Source organism: Dermochelys coriacea, chromosome 14 (genome assembly GCF_009764565.3).
Source record: "Dermochelys coriacea isolate rDerCor1 chromosome 14, rDerCor1.pri.v4, whole genome shotgun sequence".
In the NCBI taxonomy this organism is placed as follows: Eukaryota; Metazoa; Chordata; order Testudines; family Dermochelyidae; genus Dermochelys; species Dermochelys coriacea.
In genome coordinates this window covers 3,504,510-3,532,426 of record NC_050081.1, presented here as the reverse complement: position 1 = coordinate 3,532,426, position 27,917 = coordinate 3,504,510, and the positions used below count along the sequence as shown (strand labels likewise).

At 48.3% G+C, this 27,917-nt stretch overlaps 2 protein-coding genes across 4 annotated transcripts in view; both read left to right on the top strand.

Moving 5' to 3' along the window:
* The window catches only part of TTYH2 (tweety family member 2), a 44,004-nt gene extending 38,932 nt beyond the window's left edge, over positions 1-5,072 (top strand). For both annotated transcript variants that reach the window (XM_038372264.2, XM_043496363.1), the window contains one exon: positions 2,583-5,072. In XM_038372264.2, coding sequence (XP_038228192.1) covers positions 2,583-2,663 — 81 coding nt within the window. In that variant the 3' untranslated portion in view covers positions 2,664-5,072. The remainder of the gene's footprint in view (positions 1-2,582) is intronic.
* A 3,380-nt stretch (positions 5,073-8,452) lies between these two features.
* Positions 8,453-27,754, top strand: DNAI2 (dynein axonemal intermediate chain 2). 2 transcript variants are annotated; one of them, XM_038371815.2, is made up of 14 exons: positions 8,453-8,877; positions 9,650-9,840; positions 11,362-11,523; positions 11,695-11,816; positions 12,844-12,986; positions 14,947-15,060; positions 17,676-17,815; positions 18,127-18,249; positions 22,649-22,872; positions 23,375-23,510; positions 24,124-24,270; positions 25,466-25,690; positions 26,522-26,566; positions 27,632-27,754. In XM_038371815.2, the coding sequence occupies exons 2-14, from the start codon at positions 9,658-9,660 to the stop codon at positions 27,638-27,640; spliced, it is 1,773 nt and encodes a 590-aa protein (XP_038227743.1). In that variant the 5' UTR covers positions 8,453-8,877; positions 9,650-9,657; the 3' UTR covers positions 27,641-27,754. The 2 variants fall into 2 exon arrangements, with proteins under 2 accessions (XP_038227743.1, XP_043353367.1); XM_043497432.1 differs by having other exon boundaries at positions 8,766-8,877; positions 9,653-9,840.
* The last annotated feature ends 163 nt before the right edge of the window (positions 27,755-27,917 follow it).

Genomic DNA, 27,917 nt, shown 5'->3' with positions numbered 1-27,917 from the left:
TCGGCAGGTGACCAGTACAGATTTTAGTTTGTAGCTCCAGACGAGCCAGCTAGCCCGGGTTGGAAGCCCCACTGAACTTGTGGTCAGTGAGTTTTGTGTGTGGATGGGAGAGGGGCAACACCTGAGTAAGAGCCTGTTAATTCTGCAGTGAAGACAGACCTAGGCTATGTCTAGGTCTGTTCAGAGCAGGGTTAGCTGTCCAGTGCTCCCACTGATGGAGCTGTCGGTGCTAGTCTGGTGGTGAATGTGACGCAGACTAGTGCAGATGCAGCTTTCCATTACCTCTTCCCACTGTCTGTCTCATCCTATGGGAACTAGAAATGGGACCGTTAATCTCCAAGTACTAATAATTCAACAGAAGGTCAAATGGCAAACTTGTGTCCTATAGAGGGAGTCCTGTGAGCCACAGCACCCGCACACCATCTCTGATGTGTCTGTCTGTGCATTCCTCTTCCTCCATCCTCTCCCTCAGTGCCTCACTCGGTGAATGGTGCGCACGCTCTGTGCCGCTGGGCACCTCTGTGCGTCGCATTTGTGCCTTTTCCCTCTTGTGTGGACATACTGTCCAACTGCACGTGCAGTGTGTTCTGCTCTGGGGGGCAGCCCGGCAGGGCAAAGTTCTTTGCAAGGAAGAGTAATCCCCACCGGTGTACCCCTTTGTCCTCCAACTTGCCACTGTCCAAATCGAACTTGGTAGACATGGAAACCAAGCATGGAAACTGATATGTTTCCATATCCATGAAACTGATGTGTTGCCATAGTCAGGGTAAAATTACTGTAATGAGTGACGATCCCTCAATTTTCCAATCAAAAGGCTTTTTGATCTCCTCCTTAACATTAACTAACACCTCAGCGCAATTAGTATGTGAATCTAAAAGGAACGTTTGGATACACTGGAGCTGCTTCGTGCTACCATAATAAAATAACAGTAAAACAAAATACTTTAAAATCAATTCCTCCTCCATTTACCATGATCTGTGAGCCACCTAAATCAGCTTCTCCTTGTCTCTCCTAGGTGGTCAAAATACCAAATGATGCAGGGGAATAGACCCATTGATTACTAAGAGACTGCTTGGTGGCTTAGACCTCCACACCCAGCTGCTGTTGGGTCTGTTAGGGTTTCTTATGGCTTAAAGAACTGAAGGGAAAGTGTTGGAGTTTTTTAATTAGGGTTTAGAATTTCCCCTGCTGTATTTACAGTTCAGTTTCTGAGCTAGGGCCTGAAAATCAGAAAACAAATGTGACTAATCTCATTACGCTGTCCCAGCAGAGTGAAAAAATGAATTCAAACTGGAGCAGGTACAGAGAAGGGCTACTAGGATGATCCGAGGAATGGAAAACTTGTCTTATGAAAGGAGACTCAAGGAGCTTGGCTTGTTTAGCCTAACTAAAAGAAGGTTGAGGGAAGATATGATTGCTCTCTATAAATATATCAGAGGGATAAATACAGGAGAGGGAGAGGAATTATTTCAGCTCAGCACCAATGTGGACACAAGAACAAATGGGTATAAACTGGCCACCAGGAAGTTTAGACTTGAAATTAGATGAAGGTTTCTAACCATCAGAGGAGTGAAGTTTTGCAATAGCCTTCCAAGGGAAGCAGTGGGGGGCAAAAGATCTATCTGGTTTTAAGATTCTACTCGATAAGTTTATGGAGATGGTATGATGGGATAATGGGATTTTGGTAAGTAATTGATCTTTAAATATTCAGGGTAAATAGGACTAATCCCCTGAGATGGGATATTAGATGGATGGGATCTGAGTTACCCAGGAAAGAATTTTCTGTAGTATCTGGCTGGTGAATCTTGCCCATATGCTCAGGGTTTAGCTGATCGCCATATTTGGGGTCGGGAAGGAATTTTTCCTCCAGGGCAGATTGGAGAGGCCCTGGAGGTTTTTCACCTTCCTCTGTAGCATGGGGCATGGTTGACTTGAGGGAGGCTTCTCTGCTCCTTGAAGTCTTTAAACCATGATTTAAGGACTTCAATAGCTCAGACATGGGTGAGGTTTTTCACAGGAGTGGATGGGTGAGATTCTGTGGCCTGCGCTGTGCAGGAGGTCGGACTAGATGATCAGAATGGTCCCTTCTGACCTTAGTATCTATGAATCTATCTATGAATCTATGAAAAAGAAATGCTAGAATTGGTGTAAAATCAGATATTTAAGACATAAATAAAATCTCGTTTTACAGATAACACTTTAGATTTCACTTCATCCAGGGGAGGGAAACTTGCCCATAAATAGGATCAAATTCCTCTTAATCACGGGAACCTGACAGATAAATAAAGGACTAACTCAAAAATTAAAACGTAGAGACTCCCCCATATCCACTTGGGACTTCACTGTTGCTATTGATTTTATGTGGAAGTTGCCCAGATATTATGGTGATGGGTGGCAGAATAAAACCCTCGGATAGATAGGTTTGCAACTGAAACCTACTCTTTTACTGACTTGAGGTCTTAAACAGACCTTTCCAAGTTCAGCAGCACAGCTTCTACTACCAAGCAGCTCATTACGGATTGTAGGCTGATTACAGATTGTAGGCAGAACATATTGCTTAATCTCTCTCTTCTCCTCCACAGTACTCTCCCAGCATGCGAGCCACATACCTTTCTGTCAACGATGAGCATATAAGACATTACGGCAACGAATTCCCAGCCTAATGCGTGCTCTCCCTGAGCAACTTACAAGAGATGAAAACATGAACAGCGTTTCTGCAATGGAAACCAAAGGCAACTGGAAAGCGCATGAAACAAAAAGGCCTCTTGCTGGAGAAGAGAAGGGACAGGAGCCAACAGGAGAGATCTGGAGCTGGTTCTGGCTGAAGGACAAATTGCAGGTCAAAAGCTGATGATTGCTGGAAGCCCAGAGCATGTTCCATGTGCTCTGCAGATCCCTCCTGTATCATCTGACAGCTTTTGCTCACAGTTAGTCTTCCTCTCTGAAGTGCACGTGAGACGGTGCCCACAGCCTCTATTCTCCAAACTAACTTCCCTCATGCCCTTTGCTTGAAACATGGTTTCCCTCTCTCCATCCATCCCCAGCATGGAGCAGGGATTCCAGCTGGCTTGTGATACAACAGGCTAGGTGCTGCCACCTCTCTGCCTCCCCCGCCTGGGGGGCTGGATGCGGCTCGCTGCCATTTCCAGCATGACAGCCAATGCCAATTTGAAGACGGAAGCAGCTTTGTGCATGGGGTGGGTTCCTCTTTGCTTCCTATTTGCACCAACTTGGGGTTATTTTAAGTCACTGGAGGGCTTCCTTTTATAACTAGTTAAGGGTGAATAATGTGACCAGTACACTGTCCAAATACACAGTTCAGTATTGTGCACAACCACCTTGCAAAGTGGGGAGATGCTCCTCCTGCAGCAATGAAATACCAACCACTAGTGATTCCAGCTTTCTTTTGAGGGTCCCAGCAGGTGGGCTTTTCACCCTGGCGTCCTGTGACGGCATCCTCCCCACACTGTCTGTGGCACCTGTTTCATATGTAGGGTACCAGACCTACACTCTTCCCCTCACCTGTCTTGCAGTCCCTTTGTTACTGGAATAAGCCAGGATGGTCTCAGGTATTAGAGAGTTCACAATAAGTAGAATAATTATTTGTCCTTGTATTATTTTTTGCTGTTATCTTCTTTCCACCAGTGGTTTTATCGACTATCCAAAGAACAGACATACGCAGCATGCTTTTTGCCTTTTTTAGAAGGGTTTTTTGGTTTTGCATGGTTTTTATATAAAAATCTTTTGCAGGTCTTGTAACTTTTTTTGGCACTGATTTTTGTTCCTGGAGCTAGCTAAGAAAAAACAATTATTTTTTAGAAAATATTTTAATCCAACCCCGAAATAATTTTAAGAATCGTGTGAGAGGCTGCATCTCCTTTTCTCCTGCCACTCAGCGTGGAGGATGGCAGCCACTTTTGTCCCATCGTACAGTGGGAAGTGGCAGCTCTGCGATTCTGTCCCCACAGCTGTTGAAATGGTGTTAACAGCAAGCAGTAGGTGGCACTTCTTTTAATTCTGAGCAGTGTGGACGTTGCTGAGCTAAACAGTGCTATAGACTAAACCCAACAGAGGGTTCTCAAGGAAACTCCCCTGTTCACACTGATCAGGAAACCCTGTTAGCTACAATAGTCTTGTAACACAGCTATTGCCAACACTATTTTCGCTCATCGTGTAGACAGGATCTCAGTTACCTCCTCTCCTTTCCATAATCAAAGGAAATACAGGTTCACCCTTTGCCATCTCCTCCTGTCTCCTTTGGGACAGGAGAGAATACCTAGTCAGCAGAGGTGGGTGAGAACTGATTTCTGGATTCAGAGGATTAAAAGACCCAGATGGAAAGAGAGAGATTTTCTACCCACTTGATCCTTCTGGGTCCGTCCTCTTACTATGGTTAAATACAGCTCTAGCATAAGCATTTTAGCATTTGAAATCAATGAGGTTGCATCTGCTTGCACCAGAACTGAATTTGGACCATGGTTCCTCCTAAGTTGTGGAGCTGCACCCCCTACAAGACTATGCTCAAACAGGGAGAAAAGCCAGCCTGCAGCCACCACCTCAGAACAGAGCAACTGGTCCAGGGTTCATTCTACCCAAGCACAAAAAAACAGAGAAACTCAACCCTGGATCATGCTGGGTTGGTCGGATGGCATTGGCCCAGCCTGCTCTGCTGATGCTGAGCTATCCTTCCACGCTCATTTTTGCTCTTCTTAGCCTAATGCTGTGGTTGCGATGCTAAAACTGAACAGGCTCCTCCTTCTCCTCACTGTGCGGAGTGGCCCTCCCAGGCATGCAGACACCTCATGGAGGTTGTATTGCCTGTGTCTTTTAATGATAACTGTACATATCACACACCATAACATTGTTTGTACATCCATGTTACATGTGACTAGCACAAGGGTATGGTTGAAAATCTTCATTTTTGCTTTTAATGTTTCAGTTTAACAGTACTGGTAGAAGAGCTGTTTTTAAACGCATGTGAATTAACCTCATTCTGGGCTCCTTGAAGGAACTCAGAGTCCTGCTTGATTTGTATACCCTCCAGGAAGGAGACAATAAAAACTTGGACTAAACATTCATCTCCTTTTGATCCTTATGAGGGCAAGATGGTATCTGCCAACGTCTTCCTTGGCTTACATAAATGAGGCTTCAGTCCATCCCAGCCTGGTCTCCAGAGCTGGGCACACGCTTTGTAGCCAACAGTGAGCTGCAGGAACAGTTTGCTACAAATACTGAATTGAGTATTTTATGTCTGCAGTCCAAGATGTCTCTTGATGGGCACAGGTCACGTGATATTGCTTCCATTCCCTGACTGAATGAGTGTAATTTATAATCAGGTTTCTGCTGCAAATGCTCACAGTTGTGTGTGGATTATTTAAATGTCGAGGTGCCCTAGTCCTACAATGCTATTCAAACCTACATAGATCTGTGGATTTGAACTTGACTTTCTGCCAATACCCTACAATATTCACTTCATAGTTTGCCTTTGCTGCAAATATTCACAACAGCAAACAGATTTGCTAGAGTGTTTACAAGGAGCATAAATGCAGTTAAACAAAAGTTGTTTAAAAAGTCTCTGGAATGCGGGTGTTTTTCCCCCCCTCCCCCCCCCCAGTACTTGCCTAGCTTTAATTGTTTAATTTCAGAGCATGAGAAAGTTCTTCCAGCTATAAGGATGCTAGGGTCCAGCTACTTGATATAGAGAGCAGTGCCACCTTATGGTATACCTTGTTTGTGCAATACAGTAGAACCCCAGAGTTATGAACACCTCGGGAATGGAGATTGCTCGTAACTCTGAAATGTTCGTAACTGAACAAAAAGTTGTAGTTCTTTCAAAAGTTTACAAATGAACGTTGACTAATACAGCTTTGAAACTTTACTATGCAGAAGAAAAAATGCTGCTTTCCCTTTCTTTTTTAATACAGTTTAACACAGTACTGTACTGTATGATTTGTTTTTCCTCTTTGCTGCTGCCTGATTGTGTACTTCTGGTTCATGAGAGGTGTGTGAGTGATTGGTCAGTTCGTAACACTGGTGTTCATAACTCTGAGGTTCTTCTGTAGATGGATACCGCACAATGTATTTAATTTGCATTAAATTAAAAACGCCCAGGTCGCACTCCATCTCGCCTGCAGTTAGTGTCCTCTAACTCATGTTCAGAACTCACTTGAGCACTGCAAATGTTTAGTTTTTAAATTGTATTAGACAAATGCCAGCAACTGAGGATATTAATCTAAGTTTTTTAGACTGAAATGGCACTACGTGTGTCACGATTATTACCAACACTGGTTTTTACAGCCAGGATATCAAATTTGGTTTTATTGCTGCTAACAAGGATGGCTGTAAAAGCTCCAGAATGTGGGATCCAGGGAGTAGTTTACAGCACAGGTAGGTGCGGTGCCTCGACTATGATCTAGGTGTCTGAAGACAGCTTAGTCGCTCTGGCCTATTTTATTCTTGACCTATCTGCTGGACATGCCAGCAGGCCTGGCTATCACAATGGCTGGTTTTCTGAGGTAATGTTAAATGGGCAGTTCTAAACAGAGGCTACCAGGGCCCTGCCTTTCATAGGAATTCCCATACTGTGTCAAACCCACAGTCAATTGGCCTCGTTATCTTCTCTGACAGTGGCCAGCACCAGATGCTTTAGAGGAAGGTGCAAGAAACCCCATAAGATGCAGTGGAGATAATCTTCTCATTAAGGAAGTCTCCTCCTCTCATCTTACCAATATTGGCCTAAGTTCGGAAGCATAAACATTCTTATTCCATCGAAAACTTTTTATTATTGGAACTCTGGATACTTGTTATCGATATAAATGTCCAGTTCCTCCATGAATTTTGCTAAATTGTTGGCTTCCATGCCCTATGCCAGGGAGTTCCATTATTTGCATTATTTATTGCTTTTCTTCATAAGGGGCATCTTGGCAATCAGATGTTAACATCTGATCGTTGCTGACTTGCGGCAGCTCTGTATAGGTGGTCACCTGTGGGAAGGTTCTATAGCTCGCTAATATAGTACAATTTTGAATATCAGGATTAAAAAATGTTGACATTGAATATTCAGGGGTGGAGGAATTTCTGCTCTTTCCCATGCACCCCAAAAAAGGGGAGCATGGCAACTTGTGGAACTACGGGAAAGATGTTTTGTCTGAATTCTTGTGGGCAATGCCCATTCCTCCTTTAGCTGTTAATAGCTATTTTAACCACAGCCATGGTGTCAGGTGCATTGGCTGTCCTGTCTTATTAAGGGTAGCAGTAGAGTTCAGCATTCTCCATCTTCCTCTGCTGGTATCCCAGGATTCTCTAAGTGACTCTTGACTCATGCTTTTACTGAATGGTTTCCAATGCCATCTTGTTTTCACACCGAGCTCTCCTTATTACGTATTCTGCTCCATCTCTCCCCGGCTCCTTGCAGTAGTGTCTGGAAATAAGCTGCTGCTAGATAATGGCTGTTTTGATAGTGAATGGGGCTGCTTATAACTGTTGGTAGCACAGGGTTGGTGGGTCATTCAGTGCTGTAATAAATCATGAATATCATGTTAAAAAAAAAAAAAAAGTTTCAGAGTAGCAGCCGTGTTAGTCTGTATTCGCAAAAAGAAAAGGGTTACTTGTGGCACCTTAGAGACTAACAAATTTATTTGAGCATAAGCTTTCGTGAGCTACAGCTCACTTCATCGGATGCATTCGGTGGAAAATAGAGGGGGGAGATTTATATAGACACACAGAGAACATGAAACGATGGGTTTATCGTACACACTGTAAGGAGAGGTTTCAGGGTAGCAGCTGTGTTAGTCTGTATTCGCAAAAAGAAAAGGAGTACTTGTGGCACCTTAGAGACTAACAAATTTATTAGAGCATCAGCTTTCGTGAGCTACAGCTCACTTCATCGGATGCATTTTAATGCAATTTAATTTTAAAATGCATCCGATGAAGTGAGCTGTAGCTCACGAAAGCTGATGCTCTAATAAATTTGTTAGTCTCTAAGGTGCCCCAAGTCCTCCTTTTCTTTTTACTGTAAGGAGAGTGATCACTTAAGATGAGCCATCACCAGCAGCAGCGGGGGGGGGAGGAGGAAAAGCTTTCAAGGTGACGAGCAAGGTAGGCTATTGCCAGCAGTTAACAAGAACATCTGAGGAACGGTGGGGGGGGAGAAATAACCCGGGGGAATAGTTTCACTTTGGGTAATGACCCATCCGCTCCCAGTCTCTATTCAAGCCGAAGTTAATTGTATCCAGTTTGCAAATTAATTCCAATTCCGCAGGCTCTCCTGGGAGTCTGGTTTTGAAGTTTTTTGTTGAAGGAGAGCCGCCCTCCGCTCTGTAAGCGAGTGTCAAAGAAAAGTAGCTGCTTGTCTCTGCCTTTTTGGACAGCCCCCTCCTGCGTGCCTGACGCGCTGGCTGGGGTGAGAGCTGTTCGCCGGGAGCTTTCCGAGGAGCAGCCGGCTTGGGCGGCATCCGCAGCAAGAACAGGAGGCCTCGTGGCACGCGAGACACGGACCGATTCAGCCGGGGCCGCAGCTCCCCGCAGGGGGGGAAGCTGGTCACCGCCAGCAAAGCGGCTCGGGGTCCCCCGAGGATGCGGGCGCCAAAGGGGGAACCAGGCTCTGGAGAAAGGGGGAGCCGCCTTGGGGCCAGTCCCCCGCGAGCGCCTCCGGGCCCCGCTTTCCTGCCCGGGGCAGGGCGGCGTGTCGCCGGGGCGCGAGGACAGAGCGGGGGGGGGCCCCCGGCCACGCATGGAACAGCCCCGCCCCGTCACGTGACTGCTCCGCCTCCCGGGCCCCCCCCCCCCCGCGGGCGTTGCTGGGCAACGGGGACACGCCGCCCGCGGCTGCAGAGAGCCGGGCCCGGAGCGGATCTGCCCCCCCCCTCCCCCCGCCGGGTAAGGGCGGCTCGGGCCCCCCCTTGGCGGTACCTTGGCAGCCCGGCCCCCCGCCAGGGGGCGCCCCACGTGCAGCGCCTGGCACAGCCGGCACCCGCAGGCACTGGGGCGGCGTGTGGGGCCCGGGGCGCGGAGCGGGGCCGCGGCCAGGACTCCTGGGTTCGCGCTGCTCGGAGCCGCGTGTGGGGCCCAGGGCGGAGAGGTTCATACTGTTTTAACTGTATTGGTTTGACCTTGTATTGTTAAAGAGGTCTGAGCCTCTAGCATGGACACGGTCCTTCCGGTGTAAAGGTGCTTGCCTCAGTTTATCCCTGTCCTAACAATTAGAGGAATAAGCTGTACCAGCATAAGGCACCTTTATACTCCTATAACTGCATCCATGCGAGGGGTGAATAGTTTTAACTATTTCAATAAAAAAAAACCCCACTCACTCCCAACTGAAATAGTTAAAGGGGTACAAAACCTGTGTAGACCAGGGGTTGCTCTTTAAAGGCCAAGGCCCCCATCTCCTGAATGTGCAATCATAGGTCAAAGGAAATGGTAGGAAAGCCTGTTGCATGCTAGATCCATGTAAGAAAGTAGGGCTACGCTTACAAAACAGAGTGATAGAAATCAGAGAGGAAAGGCCCACTGGATCATCCAGTCCAGGATTGTTCCCTAATTTAAACTCTCATTTCTAAACACAAAGTGTAATCCCTTGGGGCAACACAGCAGTGAAACGGTAAGTTTGAAGCAGTGCAAAGGTGCAATGTTTTCTTCTCCCTCGCCTCAGCAGGCACTATGGAAATCGTCTATGTGTATGTGAAGAAGCGCAGCGAGTTTGGCCGACAATGCAACTTTTCTGACCGGCTGGGCGAGACCAGCGTGGACATCCAGCCAGACCCGAGCCAAGCTTCAAACTTCATAGAGAGGGATCCCATTGATGCTGCAATACAATGTGCCAGTGATATGTCAGAGCACGAGGTAGAGTGGGAGCAAACAGAGCTCTCTTTTAATGAATACTTGCTTGCAAGGCTCCCTCTGACAGGATAAGAGGGATGTGTCACTTAATGGGGTTGCAGAGTTGGGTATGCTCAACAATGCAAGGTAGCCTTAGTCAATGATAAACTGGAGATCTTCTGGGACCCCATTTGTAGGAGGAGGATATAGATATCAAGCTCTCCTCTGGAAGAAATATGGTGATGCTGCTGGTGTAATAATTGGGCGGTATTCAGAGAAGTTTACAATGATGTTATCTGAGGGTTCTCACCCATCCCAAAATTCACAAGATGGAGCCAATATTTTCATTTCTGTCTCCTGCAGGACAGTTAAGAGTTCTGAGTTTGTCTAGTGGTTAAAGCAGGAGACAGGGTTCTGTTGGTTCTGATGCACTGTATGGCCTTGGCAACTCTAAGATGTGGATTTGATCTTAGTTACCTCACAGGAAACAAGTTGTGAGGCTCCATGGATGTTTGTAGCGTGGCTTGAGATCCTCCGAGGAGAACCTCCACCATAGCAGGAAAGAGACTAGTGTGTTGCAAACCTGGAATTCCATGAAAAAAGGGGGTGGTTGGGGGGTTCTCGCTTCTCTGCAGTCAGTGATGGTTAATAAAGAAAACGATTCAAGAATGATTTCTTAAGAGCTCCCAGAGTCGGACTGATCCTTTGCAAAGCCAATCTGCTCCGCTTGGGTGAGATATGAGAAGCTACTTTGGGTTTGAACTGAGGAGAAGTAGCCAATAATTCTTCATTCCAGTGCGGGCCCCTATTTGCAATCACATTGTTGGAAACCCCTCTTTTCCAGTGTGGGGAGTAGTAAAAGTAACAACTTTGTTAGTCCAATTTATTAACATTCCCAGATGAGCTCTCTGCCTTCCTTGTAATTTGCCCAGTATAAACAATAAGGGATTCCTCAGTTACAAGGTGTAATGCTACATAAGCCCACTGCACTCCAGTAGATGGAAGTTGATTGGGGTGCTACGGACTTTTGGTGAAGTGATTGTCCATAATTCCATTGTTAGCCTCAGAGGGGACTACAAGCTCAACACTTGGTTATGGCCAGAAAAGTGACTGTAATGCTGGCAGCTTCTCACCATCTATGCAAGTGTGTGTTCAGGTCAGAGCTGCTGATGGCACTGACGAAAATAGTGTTTACTCCCCTTTGCCCTGCAGGAGCAGTGCAGCCGGAGAGGAGTGTGCAAGGTTCTAATCTGCCTTGTGCATTAGCAGCTGAACAGCCTGTTCTATTCTGACTGCTGGCTGTTTAGTCTTGGTGATGACGTAGGAGCCAGAGAGAAGAGGGCTGAGTTTTGAAAACCCAGGTGGAGTTTGCAGCACTGACAAAGCCAGGGAAATTGGTAGTCTGAGCACTGGAATCAGTTCTGGATCTGGAATCAGTGAGGGAGTAAATGCTAGACCCCACAAAGTCAGCTCATGGAACAGCTTTAAAAACCAAGCCCATCAGCTTTGTATCTTGCTTCCCTCTCGCTTCGTGTAACACTTCAGGTCAACACGGAGAGATTTGAGATGGAAAATCAGGGGGTTAATCACTTGGAAGGAGGGTGGCCAAAAGACGTCAACCCCCTGGAGATGGAGCAGACCATTCGCTTCCGGAAGAAAGTGGAGAAAGATGAGAACTATGTCTACACCATCATGCAGCTTGGCAGTGTAAGGCCACTGTCCCATCCCTTTACCCTCTCCTCTCCTTTACTGCCCCTCTGCCTGTCTGCGTGTCTTACAGCTCCCTTTCCCATCATGCTCTGTTTGCTGCCTGCCCTCCCAAGCCAGTAGGTTCCCCAAATGTCACATCACAGCTTATTTGCATGACTTGTTTCACAGATGATGGAACATTGCATCAAACAGAACAATGCGATTAATATCTACGAGGAGTACTTTGAAGATGAGGAGACAGCAGATGTAGCAGATGAGCCTCCGTCTGCAAAAACCATCAATGTCTTCAGGTATATGGCAGCCAGGAGGTGCTGCGCTGTGTTCTAAGTATTCACTGTTCTGTTCCAGTCCATACTGACCATTGGGCCAGCTGAGACGGCTACTTCAGTTAAGCCTGCTCTGTTAAGCTGCATCTGCTGACAGGAGCAGGCATAATTGAAGCAGCCATCACAGCAGATCCTAGCAGCAGTCCATCTCAACCAGAATTAACTGCAGGACATCCCAGCTATTTGAATGGAAGGCGGTAGCTATAGCCTTTCCTCTGGTAGAGACAGTCTCTCTCTGCACTCGGACCAACCCTGTCAATTTCATCCTTGGCTCAGAAGGATAATCCTTGGAGATGTTTCCTAGTAGCAGCCATGTTAGTCTGTATCTGCAAAAAGAACAGGAGGACTTGTGGCATATTAGAGACTAACAAATTTATTTGAGCATAAGCTTTCAAGAGTAATATATAAATATAGATGCTCCTTTAGGTATTTCCAAATAATTCTTCTGGGGGGAGATTACTATAAGAGTTTAATCCCCCACCTCACTGATTATTTGTTCCGATCTCTGAAAGCAGACTGTTTTTCCTTCACTGTGTTTTGAGCAGTAATTAACATGTCCTTCAAAAAACAGTCAAATAATGTTCATATGGGGAGAATCTAATGGACTTGGGGTATTATGGGGCTCTTTTTAGTTAGTGCACTTCAGTGAGTACCCCAGGTTTTAATATCTTTTGTACCACACAGTGTCAAAGGAATCTTCCTTCTTTGGTTTCTCAAAGATTTTTTTCAGTGTTGGGGCCTGTGTAGTAACTTTTAAAAGTTAGATCCTGGAATGTAATTGAATTTCTATAAATTTCTAACGGGAAAGGTTTATTAGCTCATCTAGGTCTTCCTTTCACAACCCAATGCAGGATTGTTTCCTGTAATCAATACTCAAGGGTTTTAATCTTTCTAATTGAGATTCCAGCCACTTCCCTTGGGAGACTATTGTATAGTCTGAAGCATGACAAAATAGTTAGTAAGTTAATGCCATTGTTTTATTATCAAAAAGGGATCCAAATTTAATCAAAAGGACAGCCACGCATCTCTCCTGGCACCCAGATGGAAGCAAGAAGTTGGCAGTAGCTTATTCCAGCCTGGAGTTCCAGCGAAGTTCTAAAGATATGAGCTATGAGTCATACATATGGGATCTTGGTAAGAAGGAAAAATGCTAGAGTTAGTAATGCTTGGTCCTTAACTAACTTGGTCCTTAATGTCTATTAAGGGTTCTGAAGGTATTAACTAACTAATCCTCACAATACCCCCCGGGAGAGTAGAAAGAGGAGGTAGACTCCCGTTTTACACATGGGGAAATGAGAAGAGGGGTTTAAGGTATCTGAAACCTGACCAAAATATGGAAAACAGCCTGTAAAGACTCTCTCTCTGCAGGGCCAGATTTACACCTTACGTGTCACTAGGCACAGCATCTTCAGCGCCGCCACTGCCTACAGCTGATCTTTGGTTTTTCGTAAAAAAATTGAAATGAAAAGAAATATAAACACAGCCTCCTTGGGAAGGCATGAGACCCTCCACCATGCATGGTGATCCCAGCCTGAGCCGGGGAGCAGACCACCTGCCCCAGGCAAGGCACAAAGGGTGGGGGGACTGTACCGCTCCCCACAGTGAGCAGTCCCTGGGTGTCTTCCGTGCCTCCCGCAGCCTGGCGCGGCAGCCATGCTCCGGCTCTGCCTGTGAAAATAAATGGGGCATTGGCCACGCCCCTCCCTCTCCCTCACCGGCATGGGGTGGAGGCAGCAGGGTGGCCGAAATTGGGAAGGGGCTGGGACGCTCCCAGTCAGCACTTCAGCAGCCACCCAGCCCTGGCCGCAGCTCATAGCATCCCCAGGCGGGCTGACTTGGACGTTTACCCTGCTCCAGTCCCACATGCTGGGCAGCCACCAACCCGCGCCAGGAGCCCGGTTCCCCTCAGGGGAGCTGGGTGTGTTAACTTTTAACCCACTTTTAACTTTTAGGCACCCCTGGCACGGGCCTACTGCGCCTAATTGGAAATCCGACCCTGACTCTCTGGCTTCCCAAAATAGAGCCCTTCTAGCTTTTTCCAACGAGCTCAGTTACATTTTCCAGACACAATGCATTGTTGAAGTAGCTTAATTGCCCATTCTTTTAAAAAGCAAGAAGCAACACACCCTGGGTTGGGAAAATCATCTTGCTGAGAAACTTCCCAGGTGTATAGAATTTCAGTGCAGTGGGTGAGAGGGAGGGGTTTGTGAGAGAGATGTGGACATTAGAAGCAGGACTGAATCCACCATTGAAAAACAAAAGGATGACAAGCAAAGGGGGCAGTGGAGTGTGAGGAACAAACACCTCTTCCTCCCCCCATCATTTCAGATGCCCACCCAAAGTGAAGAGACCTTTCACAGCCACAGGGGGCTGCAACCACAATCTGACAGATGTGGGAGCTGGAGACGTTCCTCCTTCTCCCAGCTCTCTGTCTAGTGGCTTTCATTCCCAGCAGCTCGGAGCCCTTCAGTAATGGTCCCATCTGCTTTTCCCCCCTTTAGAATCAAGGTGCTAAATGGGAAAAGAGTCATGCAGAATGGAGGCAGAAAGCGAGCACCCAACGCACCATGCCTTGTCTTTCTATCCCAAGACATGGCATGGCTAATATTTTGTTTTGGACGGAGACGATGAGGTGCATTTTTATCTGAGGCAGAGAGAGAGGAATTGCTGGTCTATTTCAGGCACAGAACTGGAAGTCAGGATTCCTGGGTTCTCTTCCTGGCTGTTGTGATACCCTGGGCAAGTCATTTCCTCTCTCCACCTCCACCTGTAAAATGGAGAAAATACTTGTAAAGTGATTTCGGGTGAAGAGTGCTACATAGGTGCTAGAGATTACTCCGGATTAGTACATTGTAGTAACGGTTTGTACCCTGCCTCTCGCTAGCACTGAGTTCCTAACCCAGCATTGATGCTGGGATGTGTATTCATCCCAGCATCTGTCAAAAACAGACCATTGGGCTAGATGCTGGAAAGACATGGGTTCTGGAGGTCACTGCTTAGTGTCCAGCATTCCTGAGCTGAATTAGTTGGAAATGTTGTTTTCCTTTTGGGCTTCACTCAAACTTTACTTGTCTGTTTTGTCCCTTCCTGGTAGAAAATCCCAACAAACCAGACCTGGTTCTCAGGCCATCATCCCCGCTCGTGAGTCTGGAATACAACCCCAAGGACTCTCACATTCTGGTTGGAGGATGCTACAATGGACAGATTGGTAAGGGACATGTAAAGCATGTAAAGCAATGCTACCAGGGGAACTGCTTAATTTTAATTCTGCACTAGCCTTGCTCCAGTGCTCATCTGCACAAATAATGAGGAGTCCTTGTGGCACCTTAGAGACTAACACACTTATTTGGGCATATGCTTTCGTGGGTTAGAACCCACTTCATCAGATGCATGGAGTGAAAATACAGGAGCAGGTATAAATACATGAAGGGATGGGGGTTTCTTTACCAAGTATGAGGTCAGTCTAACAAGATAAATCAATTAACAGCAGGATACCAAGGGAGGATACAGACTAACACGGCTACCACTCTGAAATCTGCACAAAGACTCTTTAGTGTCATTAGCTCCAAGGCCTGGAATACCGAATTGGAATCGGAGCCCTGGGGCTGCCATGACTGATGAGATAAGAACACGCTCACCTGATTAGGCAGCAGGTGGTGGCCATGCAGGCTATGTGGCTAGATAATTCACCGTGACGTGATAGTGTTCCGGGGGAAGCCCATTCTGTCAGTGGCAGAGGTGGGTCATCCTGGACAAGGAGGCTGTGTTATTTCCTAGAAGAAAGGTGGTCATTTCATTTGTTTAGCCCTCAAAATGTGTCAGGCCCTTTCCAGATGGGAAACAGACATGGAAGTAGATGGTGGAATGCTTTGAATTACTAAGTAACTTGAGTGCTAGTGAAATCAGCAGTCCCTGGAGACCGGAGGCTCGTGCTTATCCATAAAACAGGTACAGCCCAAACAGTGGCAGTAAGAGCTTCCTGTGCCTTCTACACGCACTGCCTGGCACCAGTGACACTCAGCTCCGCTCTGTAGAATGGTCAGGTGGGTCTCTGTGTCCACCCAGTCTGCGCGTGTGCGCTTGTCCCTTCCTGCCTGTCACCTGCGGGAGTCAGTGCAGCGGGGACTGCGGGGGGAGAGATGTGGACATTAGAAGCAGGACTGAGTCCACCAACATCCATCACCATTTTATTTATTGTCAGCAGTAGCCCAGATACGGCCCATTCACCTCACAGGGGGACCTGCCCCCTGCCCTGGGGTGACTCTGATCTGCTGTGTTCAACTAGCTGCCATCGCCAACACAAATGTTCTCTCTGGAGATGCCCTGGGAATGTCCTTGCTCACCAGAGCATCCTTCCCATGGCATGGCTGTAGATGCACCATGTCATCAAGCAGGCTAGAGCTGAGGGACAGGAGGCTGCTGTTGTAGATCCCGCGCACTGTACAGAACACTGTGTAGCGGGTAGCTGCTGGTGGTAGTATTACCTGCTATTGCTCACTTCCCCTCTAATGTGCCTCGGGAAGTGAGCAGTGGCATTAGAAAAGCTCGGAATAATTGCCTTCATTTCATTTGTAGAATAATTTTTGTTCCCTTGTTTTAAACATTAAAAGAGGCCCCCGTCTTTGCCAGATCCGTGTAAGATTCTATTATTTATTCAGCCACGCAAGCCTTTCAATTTAATTATGCTCATTTTTATGTTTTCGCTGCCCTTTGCAGCAGCAATCTGATCTGGCAGGGCATACATTAGAAGGACATTATCACGCGCTCCTTAGGTGATGGAAGAGAGAATCGATTTCACCTCATCCTTCACAGGGCTCCCCAGGCGTGCAGCTGATGGCCCAGCAGAGCACAGGACTGTCACATTCAATTGTTTAATTATAACCGAGCAAGAGCAAGCAAGTGCCACTCTGCCACGTCTGCAGAGAATCAACCCAATCTACCTAACCCTGGCAAAAGCAGGGCCGGGCAAGTCATTTACACCCAGAATGGGAGCTACCTTTATGCTGTGCTAGGGATTCTCCTCAGCAGCATCTGTGCCTGTCTGATGCAGAGATATGCATATATAATACCTGCTGTTTTTGTAGGACCTCCGCTGATTTGTGCTCCTGCAGAGCCATTAGAAGGTGCATGAGTTACAGGCTGTGGAGTGGTTTGACGCCAGCCTGCTATACGACCTTGGGGCCTGGATTTCAGAAGCGCCAAGCACCCAGACCACCAGCTGGAGTAGATGGGAACTGGGGTATTGCTCAGCACCACTGCATACATCTCTGCTAGGGATAGTGGACATCCCTTGCCTCTCCAAGGGCAGTTGGGACACTTGGACATTCCTACACTGGAGTTTTTGACTGCTGGTGTAGCTGCATCAGTGACTTGCGTAAGCCAGCTTCAGGCTGCCCTGGGGAACCCACAGTTTAGCCTTTGTTCAGCCCATCTACACTAGGGGTTGCAACAGTTTTGCTAGGTCAGTGTTACTATATTGGCAGCTAAAAACCCCAGTGTAGGTGAGGCCCAAATCGGTGGATGGTTTGATGGCTCTTTTGCGATGAAATGCACAACATAAGTGCCAGGTAGTCGCAAACCCTGCTCCTTATTCCTGGCATCACTGGGGCGCTGCTGAAGTGATAGCCAAAGGAAGACAAACTCCATGTTCGCTTCATCCAGTTAGAAAGCACCGAGAGGGGAAACAACCCATGGGAGCCAGGTGGAGCAGAGCCAAAACACTGGGGCAGGGAATGGTTATTCACCAGGTCCTCTTTGAGAGCTGCAACCAAAAGAGCAGGTCAGGGGATATGACGCTGCTGACAGTCTCCTCCCCCTTCACAGCTTACTGGGACACCAGGAAAGGAGGACAACCGGTGGAGCTTTCCACTGTAGAATTCAGCCATAGGGACCCCGTGTATGGAACGATCTGGCTTCAATCCAAAACTGGCACAGACTGTTTCTCCGCCTCTACTGATGGGCAGGTAAAGGCCAAGAGAAAAGGTGGTCTGTGGTCTCCTCACGGCCAGCACCTGGCATCACCAAACAGCTTGGTAGCACTGACAGTCTCTGCTCAGAGGAGAGTTAGTTTGCCCTGGGACACTCCACTGCCTCCCACCCACAGAGAGGAAGCATGCATGTACGTGTGTCCTGCCATTGCATGTCCAGTCATTCATGTGTTTGATTCAAGAGCTACCTGATGATACTAGTAAAAGTGCCAGCATCTCTATACGAGAAAGAAACTCTGGGGATTATGAGAGCGAGCCACTCTGATGTCTCCCATCCCCTCTGCCAGGTCCTGTGGTGGGATATCCGAAAGCTGACTGAGCCCACTGAGACACTGGTGATGGACATCAGCAGGAAAGGAGTCTTGGAGAATGCTTTAGGAGCCATCGCACTGGAGTTTGAACCAACCATGGTGAGTGCTGCTAGCTGTGCTTCACACCAGAGCTCACATTGGAGGCTTTGTCCTGTGGTAGCCATTGTTCCAAAGACCCTGGGTGTCCCAGGTTACTTCCTGCTCAGGCTGGGGGTGCTGAGCGGGGCTTAGCAGGCTTGTGCAGAGCTTCTAGGCCAGATGTATGGTGGCCAGGATGCAACACTTCAGAGAAGTATCCAGTGGTGGAATCCTTAGGCACAGGCTTGGGTTATGGTCAAGGGGATGGGGAGGAGGGAACGTAAATGTCTGTTGTATTAATTTAGATTAAATAAATGGGCCAAAGTTACTGTCTGACATTAACCAGTGTTAAATGAGGTCCGGGGTTTGGTATACAGAGGCATTCACTTGCTTAGTACTCTGTTAAACACATGGTTAGGAATCCTTTTAACCTTTTATTAAAGATACAGAAAAGGGCAAACAGTGAAAGCCTTTGAAATGTAAAGTGTTATGTGAGGCTTTCATTTTAAAACAGCCCTTGTTCCCTTTCCCTTAGCTGGAGAGAGTCTTTAAAGGGAAAACCCCTTGTTTGACAGGCTCTTGGATGGTATAAAAGGTGGTAATAACTGTCCCTGTGCGGGGAAAGAGAATAAGTGAGTTGAGCTGGGCTGGAGCTGGCGTTGTCGCTGTTGTTAAAATTCAGTCCTATTTTCTTTAGAAAACAAAACATGACAGACATCCAGAAAAGGGGGTGAGAAAAGAACAGCAGAGATAGAAAATGCGGCTTCTGTCTCTGATGCTGACTCTCACTTCCAGTCTCGCACAGAACATGGTCTTATCAGCCACTCCAAGTTCTGGAAAACTTTTACCAACATGGGGCTGTTTAGGGCATTTTGTTTAGCTGCCTTTTTGGTCACAGGTTGTCAGCAGTATTGTAAAATGTACAGTCTTGGGCTGGCTACGCCAGATTCTTGTTACACAGAAGGAAAGAGGAGAGAGAAAAGAGAAGAAATCAGGCAGGGAAGGAAAAGGACACCTGGAGTTGGGGGCAGAGAGAGACACGCGCACCCCAGATGGTGTTTGGGATTCAGCCGGGGAGGTGGTGGCATCAGCTGGGTCCCTCTCTCTGCCCCGCTCTGGCCAGGACATTTCTCAGGATTAGGATTAAGGTTGTCCAGGGTCCCAAGAGGCGGTGGGGATGGTAGCCATGTTGGTAAAGCTCACTCCAGCAGACAGTCTTTCTCCCAAAATGACAGGTTTCAGAGTAGCAGCCGTGTTAGTCTGTATTCGCAAAAAGAAAAGGAGGACTTGTGGCACCTTAGAGATTAACAAATTTATTTGAGCATAAGCTTTCGTGAGCTGTAGCTCACGAAAGCTTATGCTCAAATAAATTTGTTAATCTCTAAGGTGCCACAAGCACTCCTTTTCTTTCTTCCAAAGTCTTTCTTCAAGGACCCCAAAAGGCTGTGATGGGCAGAATAGCCTGTCCTCTCATTATTTCAGCCACCAATTAGGCCTCGTTTCCGATGCACCAGCTGTGGTTCACTGATTTCTGGTTCCACGCTTTTCTTGTTTACCCAGCATGATCTTAACACAGTCCCTGAGCTATATCAGGAGGTCTTTGTGTTTGGACTAATTCAGTCTGCCTGCCTCTGCACCTTTCCCCATCAACACTTGTTATTACAGGTTATTGGGACATCTTATGAACTTTCACACGCTTCCAACAGCTGAGCTCACAGCTAGGGTATAACGTATCTGCAGGGGCTGAAGAGCATGAGTAACAATTTCAGGGCAAACTATTACAAACCAGGGCACAAACCCCAAATTGGCTAAAAGAAAAGGAATACTTGTGGCACCTTAGAGACTCTAAGTACTCCTTTTCTTTTTGCGAATACAGACTAACACGACTGCTACTCTGAAACCCAAATTGGCTGTGAGTTCTACGCTTACTGTTCACCAACCAATCACCAAGTGCAAATTCCTCAGGCTCTATAACAGCCGTAACATGGAGTCACAGACAGTCCTCTTGGGTACGCTGATCTGTCTCACCAGCCAAGTCAGCCTGCCTTTGTGATAGATGGTCCCTTACACCAAGAATCACAGCAATATTCAGGCTACTTCCAACCCCAAAGGACCAATCATTTACCCCAGGTCAGTTGCACCTTAGATCTCACACCAAAGACAACACCTCTAGCCAATCCTTTAATACACTATCTAAAGATTTATTAAATCAGAAAAGGAAACCAGAGAGTGATTTACAAGGTGAAGGTAGGTAAACATAGAAACATAAATGAATTACAATCTGACATTTCAAAAGATAATAGAAGCTTCCATAATGAGCAAGCTCTACGCGTTGTTTAGGGCTAAGTCAGTCTACACAGCTGGGGATCTGTGGGTTATGCCTAGAAAAACTTGCCTCCCCAGAGTTCAAGCAGCACAGGGATAATCAGTTCATCTTCGATAGGGGTTTTATTCTCTTCTTCACCCACTCTTCTGGTTGCAAAGCTCAGCTGATGAATGGAGTCCGAGGCCTGGCTCATCTTCACAAGGAGAAGGCAGAATAACAGCAAAAGTCGTTTGTCCTTTTCTTGACAGTATGCAGGGAAATTCCAGCTGCAGCATCCCACAATAGTCTGTCTGCTATTGATGGACTTTTCCTGCTGGGAAGGGCGTAACACCTTCTGTTGAAGATCAACCTGTCACACTAATTAATGTCTCTCTTCTGTCTGGTGATTTACACAGTCACAGAGGTTCACAATACAATTGCTCAAATATTACTTTACAGTATGGGATCGGCTGCTATAAGTGAGATTAATGCTGGCTGCAAGTCGCAAGCATTCAATAAAGTCTAAACACATTTGTAAAACTCTCATGCCTATTTTAACAATACTAATCCCGTTGAGCCAGACAGATGCCTGCTAAGTATTTGTCAGTGTTCAACTGAGACATGGGGACCTTGGCATGAGCTCGCACCTGGCCTGCCAGTGTCACACAGGGTACATTTGTAGGCCCAGTTAGTATGACATCTCATACGGTCCTGGCGTTGTGTAGGATTCAGCACGTAAACCAGGTTCTCTACACCCTGGTTTATATTTCTCAAACATGTTGATTTCCTGAGCTTCCACACCATTCACATGCTTCATTACCATACACCACATCTGTCTGCATTCAGAGTAACTCCACTGACTTCCATGGGGTTACTCTGGATTTACATTAGTGGTGCTGAGAGCAGGACGTGGGTCCATATGGGTTGTGTACAAATCTGCTTGAATTTCAGAGAGAGGCTGGCCAGTGCCATAAAGCATCTCGAATGCTGCAGGTGGTAATCTCTGCGCACAGCATGGATTTCCTTCATGGAACCAGCACTTAACAAGCCCAGAATTTATTTATTTTCTCCTGATCTTGGCATACAACTAAAGGTCTCTGTTAGAAGACTGGGGTGATAATGGCCTGAGATTGTTGCTTGTTGCTAAAGTAGAGTATTTGCAGCATACACAGGGCTCTTCCTTGGGCAGCCTGCTGGGTTCTACATTAGTAAGTGTAAATTATCCAGTGTTGTGTTTTGGCTTCCCTTTCCCCGCTATCCCTGCAGTTGGTTGCTGCCGAGACAGGAAAAATCGGATGTAGACTCTAAGGGATCTCTAATCTCCAGAGCCAGCAGGAGCCTAGCCATGATAAGCATCTTTATCTCTGCGTTGCACAGCCAAGCAGTGCTGTAATCGCTGAGAATGCAGGGTTGCGTAGAGCCAGTGGGGGGCTGCAGTTGATCAGTATCCTGCTCTGTGTGCGCAGAAATTGGGATGTTTACAAAGTGATGAGGCCAACAGTGACTGAGAGCTGGGGAGCTGCTTTGACACTGGCTCTGCAGAGCAAACCTCAACCGCATGGAAGTGACTTTGGTTTAAGCGTAGCCCTGAAAACAAAGGAACCAAGCTGTATATGACAATGTAGGGATGGGGAAGGCCTGTTGGATGAGACTCCATCTCTCCAGCAAAGCATCAAGAAATGTAACCTCAGTTTATATACACAGGACATGAAGCTTAGGCAAAAAATACAACTAATGCATGTCCAGGGAAAGGCCAGAATTCTAGGCAGTCACTTGATCTTCAGCGGATTCCACACTATTTTCGCCAGCTTCGGGAAGCTGGAGTTGGGCTTGTTCCTAGAATGGTGGATCTTGCCAACAGCGCTTTAGTTACTAGTACACCTGCCAGTTTTCAATGCCAGGTTCAGTTCTCCTCTTGATGCACGTTGGAAGAAAGTTTGCCTGCATAACTCCTACAGGCATTACTTGGATCCAGCTACACCCTCGCCTTCCACTCATCTAGAGGAGAACAGACCCCCTTTCTGAGACCTGCCCTTCATGTGGGAGATTCTCTCCCGCTGGAAGAGCATCCCCATACCCAGTGACTGTTGCGTTCAACTGTGTTTCCGACCACAGCCGACCAAGTTCATGGTGGGGACGGAACAAGGCATGGTAATCACCTGTAACCGCAAGGCCAAGACACCTGCTGAGAAGATAGTTGGCACATACAGTGGGCACCATGGCCCCATCTACGCCCTGGCAAGGAATCCTTTCTTCCCCAAGAACTTCCTGACAGTCGGGGACTGGACTGCTCGGATCTGGTCTGAGGACTGCAAGGAATCATCCATCATGTGGACAAAGTAGGCAAGGGTTTTTATTTTGCACGTACAGTTTCTGTCCCTGATTTATAGGCACAGGATGGGGTTTCAGAAGCATCTCAGTGATGGAGGAGCACAATTCTCAGTCTATTTTAATGGCACTTCAGTGCCTGAATCACTGGGCTTTGGAAATCCCACCTGCGGCCCCAGCGAATGGTGGTGGCAGGAAATTGTTCCTCCCCCCACAATTAGGTTTCTTTAGAATTCCCCTTGCAGAGCCACAGAGCTCGAGCCATCGTGAAGACAGAAGCAGAATAAGAGTGAAGGGACCTGGATTCACTCTTGGTCCAGTTGCATATCCCAGCCCCAGTATATGTGTGAGGCAGCTGCCTAGCGTGTCTAGCTCAGCAATGCATGGCGTGTTAAAGCTACACACTCAGGGAATTGGGCAGTTACTCCAATGTAGCATAGCTCTTTAACGTGAATTCTTCAGCACCAAATGGTGTGAATGAGTTGTTCTAAGAGCTGCTGGATTTGTTGGCAGGTACCACATGGCTTACCTAACAGATGGGTGCTGGAGCACCATCCGGCCAGCTGTCTTCTTCACAACCAAAATGGATGGGACCCTTGACATCTGGGATTTCCTCTTCAAACAGAACAACCCCTCCCTCAGCGTGAAGGTTGGGTCAGAAACATGTCGTCTTTTACCTTTGTGTCTCCTTTTTGCCCACTGGGTGGGAGCAGAGACCAAGCCGTTGCAGGGATTTGAACCATTGCAGGGATGTGCCAGGTGCTTTGCAGACCAAGGCCAGTGGAAGGCTGCACCCAGGCAATGATTTGAGTTGCCTGTGTTGAGTTCTGCAGCAGGAGTGAGCTAGCGAACACATCCTGACCAGCCCAGCCGTGGAGGAAATAAAGTGGCCAGCATAAGCTCTGGTGCACACATAGGCACTCACCAATGTCTCACTGTTTGGGCAACCCAAACCTGTAGGAAAGAAATGTTCCCGCCAAGTTTTTGCTATGTCCGTGTTTCCAATGTGCCCATCCTTGTAGTATCTGGGTGCAGGAGCCAGGCCTCCCACCTCCCCCGTTTAGGCCATGTCACACACAAATGAAAACATCTTTTAAAAATCAGTTGCACCGAGTATTAATGACTAGTGCCTGAGGCGCGTGTGTCAGTCAGTCCTGACATGCTGAGCCGTGTGGCCAGCCTGCCCTGAGACACGTGCCCTGACACTCTGGTGATGGGCAGCACCTAAGCAGTAAACTCCCCAACTGGTCCTTCCTCCCCAGGTCTGTGACGAGCCTCTCTTCAGCCTGCGTCTGCAGGACAACGGGCGTTTCATTGGCTGCGGCTCTAAGCTGGGCACAGTGACCCTGCTGGAGGTCTCTTCCGGGCTCTGTACCTTGCAGAGGAACGAGAAGAACCTGGCCACGGCGGTGAGTGTCTCGTGCAGCAAGTGGCCGCGTGGGCCTGGCTATGCTAGCTGTCACAGGTGAGCTCAGGGTCTGCTTTGAACCCGGATGCTTCCAATCTCCCTTGTAACGTTTGTCAGTAGAAACTTGCGTGATGCAAGCGGTTGGCATGGATTGTCGTTAACAGTCTGGGAGTACCCAGATCGGGGGTTGCTCTGGGGTACCCAGGTTGTCTATACACAGAAGCTACACCTGTTTAATTTCAATTGGATTAAAACCAGATTTAGTTAAACCAGTGCAAAGCCCTGTGTGGATACACTTATATCTGTTTAAGTCTGGTTCCGTGGATTTCACTTTGCCCCCAGGTGTAGCTAACCTAGGTTTGAGCGGCCACACACAACATTGCACCAGTTTAACTAAAATGGGTTTCAAATCAAACCTGCCGTTAAACCAGTGCAGCGTTGGATGTAGTCCAGGCTTTCCACGGGGTCTCTCTGGCAATAGGATGGTGCAGTGTTAGGAGGGGTTCAGAGGTAGGCAATCCTGGGCCCATGCTGCAAAAAGGGAGGCATTCTGGTGGCATTCCAGGTCTCACCAACATCAGGGACATGGACCCCTGTGTTCTCCAGCCTTCCTCCTCTGCGCTGTGCGGGGCTGGCTCTCTCTATTCCCCTGGTGTGTGGAGGAGTTTTAAGGCAAGGACTCACCCCTTCACCCCTGGTGGCGGGCACGAGGGGAAACACTTGGGTTCCTAAGTAAGTGACCTGATTTCTCCAGGGTGCTGAGGACCCCAGCCAGTGTGGCAGCTCCTCGTCACGGCCCATGGAGTAGGGTTAGGTGCCTAGCTTTAAGCCCCGGAGCTTATCCTGAGGCACCCTAATCCGATAGGGATGCACTCGATCTATGTAACTGCTTCACAGCAGGGGCCAAAGCGCCAGAGACTCCACTTGTGGGGACTCTGCTGTGTGAAGGAGACCTGTGGCTGATTCCTGGATGGACAGGGATTGCAGGAATGCCGAGGGCATGGCTAATGTGTGCACTGAGCACCGGGGCCTGCTGTGGGGCAGGAGGGGAGCAGCCAGGCACGCTGTAGGGCCTAACCGCATGGGTTCCTAGGGGCTCTGCTTCAGTTCAGGGGCCAGGATTCCTCCCCACAGCCCTCTCGCTGGCGACCCAGGTCCCCAAGCCCTAGCTCTCTCCTGCCCCCTTTGCCTCTCAGATGTTTGAGCGAGAAGCAAAGCGAGAGAAGATCCTGGAGGCCCGGCACCGGGAGATGCGTCTGAAGGAGCGCACCAAAGCCGAGGGCAAGGAGGAGGACATGAAGGTGGAGACGGAGGAGGAGAAGCCTGAGGAGCTGCTGGCCAGAGTCCAGCAGGAGTTCTTCGACATCATCGAAGCAGAGATCAGGAGGAAGGAGCGGGCAGCCAGGCTGTCGAAAGCTCAGGTAGCACAGAGACGAGGTCTGCCAAAGGGTTGGGGGGGTGGCTCTCTGACCATGGTGCTGCAGCCTGGAACTGGCGTCTAGGAGGCAGGTCGATGAGCTCGGGGTGGGTGGCACATCACGTGCTGTGAGGAGACCAAATGGAAGTGCAGCTCTGCTCTACAAGGGCCCTGCGATGAAGGACTTGCTGATTCCAAATCAGGTGGACTCAGTTAAAAATCAGAGGTGATTTCCCTACCTACCAGTCCTGCCACATGTCTTAGACCTGTGACATTTATATCAGTCGTCAAGCTGTAGGATTCCTGTGTGAGCATTCACCCAGCAGGGCGGGAGAGCCCAAGGAACAGACTGCTGTTTCAGGCTAATGGTCTGTTTGCCTTTGCTTTCATTTCATTGCAGGGGACCCCAATCCTCGGACTATCACTTAGCTGTCCCCCATAGGTTTGATGGATGCGAGCCTGGCCCTGCGTGGTTCACACCATTGTCACTGAACTTCTGCAGTTATTCACTTAATCCTCCAGTACCGGCTTCCCCCCATGAAAGTACAGTCTGTTTGACAGTATCAACTGCACCCCTATGGAGAAGCTGATTTCTGACTGACTGCACTTTTGTCCCGTTTACCAGTGTGCTGCCTGTTGTGGGGAACTCTGCCGGGCTGGCACAGATTCCACAAGAGCCGGGGCCTGATGTTTATAGAGGTTCTAAGTATTCACTGATAAAAGGCCAAAGCAGAAGAGCTGGGCAGGGAGCTGTTTCAGAGAGAAAGAGGGTCCGTAAGAGGAGGTTTTCCATGCCTGGGGACTTGGAACACAACGATCTCCCTATTCCTTTCAGGAGAAGGAAGTTACAGATGAAAACGAGGACGAGGACCCTTACAAGGTCAGGATACACCCCAGGCTAACCCCCTTTCCCTGCTGTAGACTCATTCCCCCATTTCTACCCCCCCAGACTCCTGAAAAGTTATAGACTCATAAATTATCAGGGTCAGAAGGGACCTCAGGAGGACATCTAGTCCAACCCCCTGCTCAAAGCAGGATCAATCCCCAGTTTTTGCCCCAGATCCCTAAATGGCCCCCTCAAGGATTGAACTCACAACCCTGGGTTTAGCAGGCCAATGCTCAAACCACTGAGCCATCCCTCCCCCTACACTGTGGCTTTTTTCAATGTCCCCCCTTCTCTGAGTACCCCAGCTTGCCAGTCACACACCGATCCCCATGTGAAATTCACACAGGAGCCAAAGTTAGGGGCATCCATGTCCCAGCCGTCTCACCTGCACTGCAAGAGGGAACCGTGTAACTGGGTCCCCCGTGTGGCAGTACCCAGAGTGTAGATGGAGCTCTGGGTGTCTTTGGAAAAGGAGGGGTTTGAAAGGTGTGTATTCTCAGGGGGAGGAGCCCAGCTTTCCTCCTTCCTAGCAGCCCCACTCAGGATATGCTGTGGGGCCAGTCCCCTTCCTAAAGACACCAGGCGGGTTTGGCTTGGGAGCTTGCGCCTAACCCTTTATTCTCAGCTGCTGCTTCTTTCCCTATGAACTTTCCCTCTCCCCTTGTACATGAGCAGCTAACCCTACCTCTCCGTGCAGCCAGCCTTCTTGGGCGGCCCCTTCTAAGGCAGCCATTCCATCCCTTTGGTCAGCTGCCGTGGGGCTGGCGTGGGGAGGGGGCTTCCTGTCAGCCTCCATCCAGTGCAGTGCTCGGACCCAGGCATCCTGTGTGATGACACGCAGCACAGCCAGTGGAGCCAGAAAGAGGAGGCGTGGATTCTGCCCCACTGTCTTGTGAGCCTGCCGAGGTTCAGGAGGGCCAGCTAGTGTAGCTCACTGCACCTGTAATGGATCTGGAACTCCCCTCCCCTGGCTGGCAGGGCATTGGGATGCTGTCTATGGGAAGAGACTCTGGGCCCCAGGAGACCCTCCTTGGCCTAATCCCTGTTCTCTCTCTGCAGGAGGAGTGAGCCTGGTGTGTGGATCACAGTTGCACTTAATTTATTCTCGTACCAGTGCAGGTCGTTTCCCGTTATGATCTTTTCTACAAGATAGACTGGATTAATAAACAGCAGCACTTTTAAGCCATGTCTGGTTGGATCCAACAGATGTCAGGGTGGCGGGATCTGTATGTTACAATCCGCTTTGCATCCTAGATCGATGGAAGAGGCGGGCAGCCATTCCCCGGGCACTGCTCTCTGCTTAGAGACCGTGCCGTCTCCCTTATGCAGACCCACAGGCTGAGCA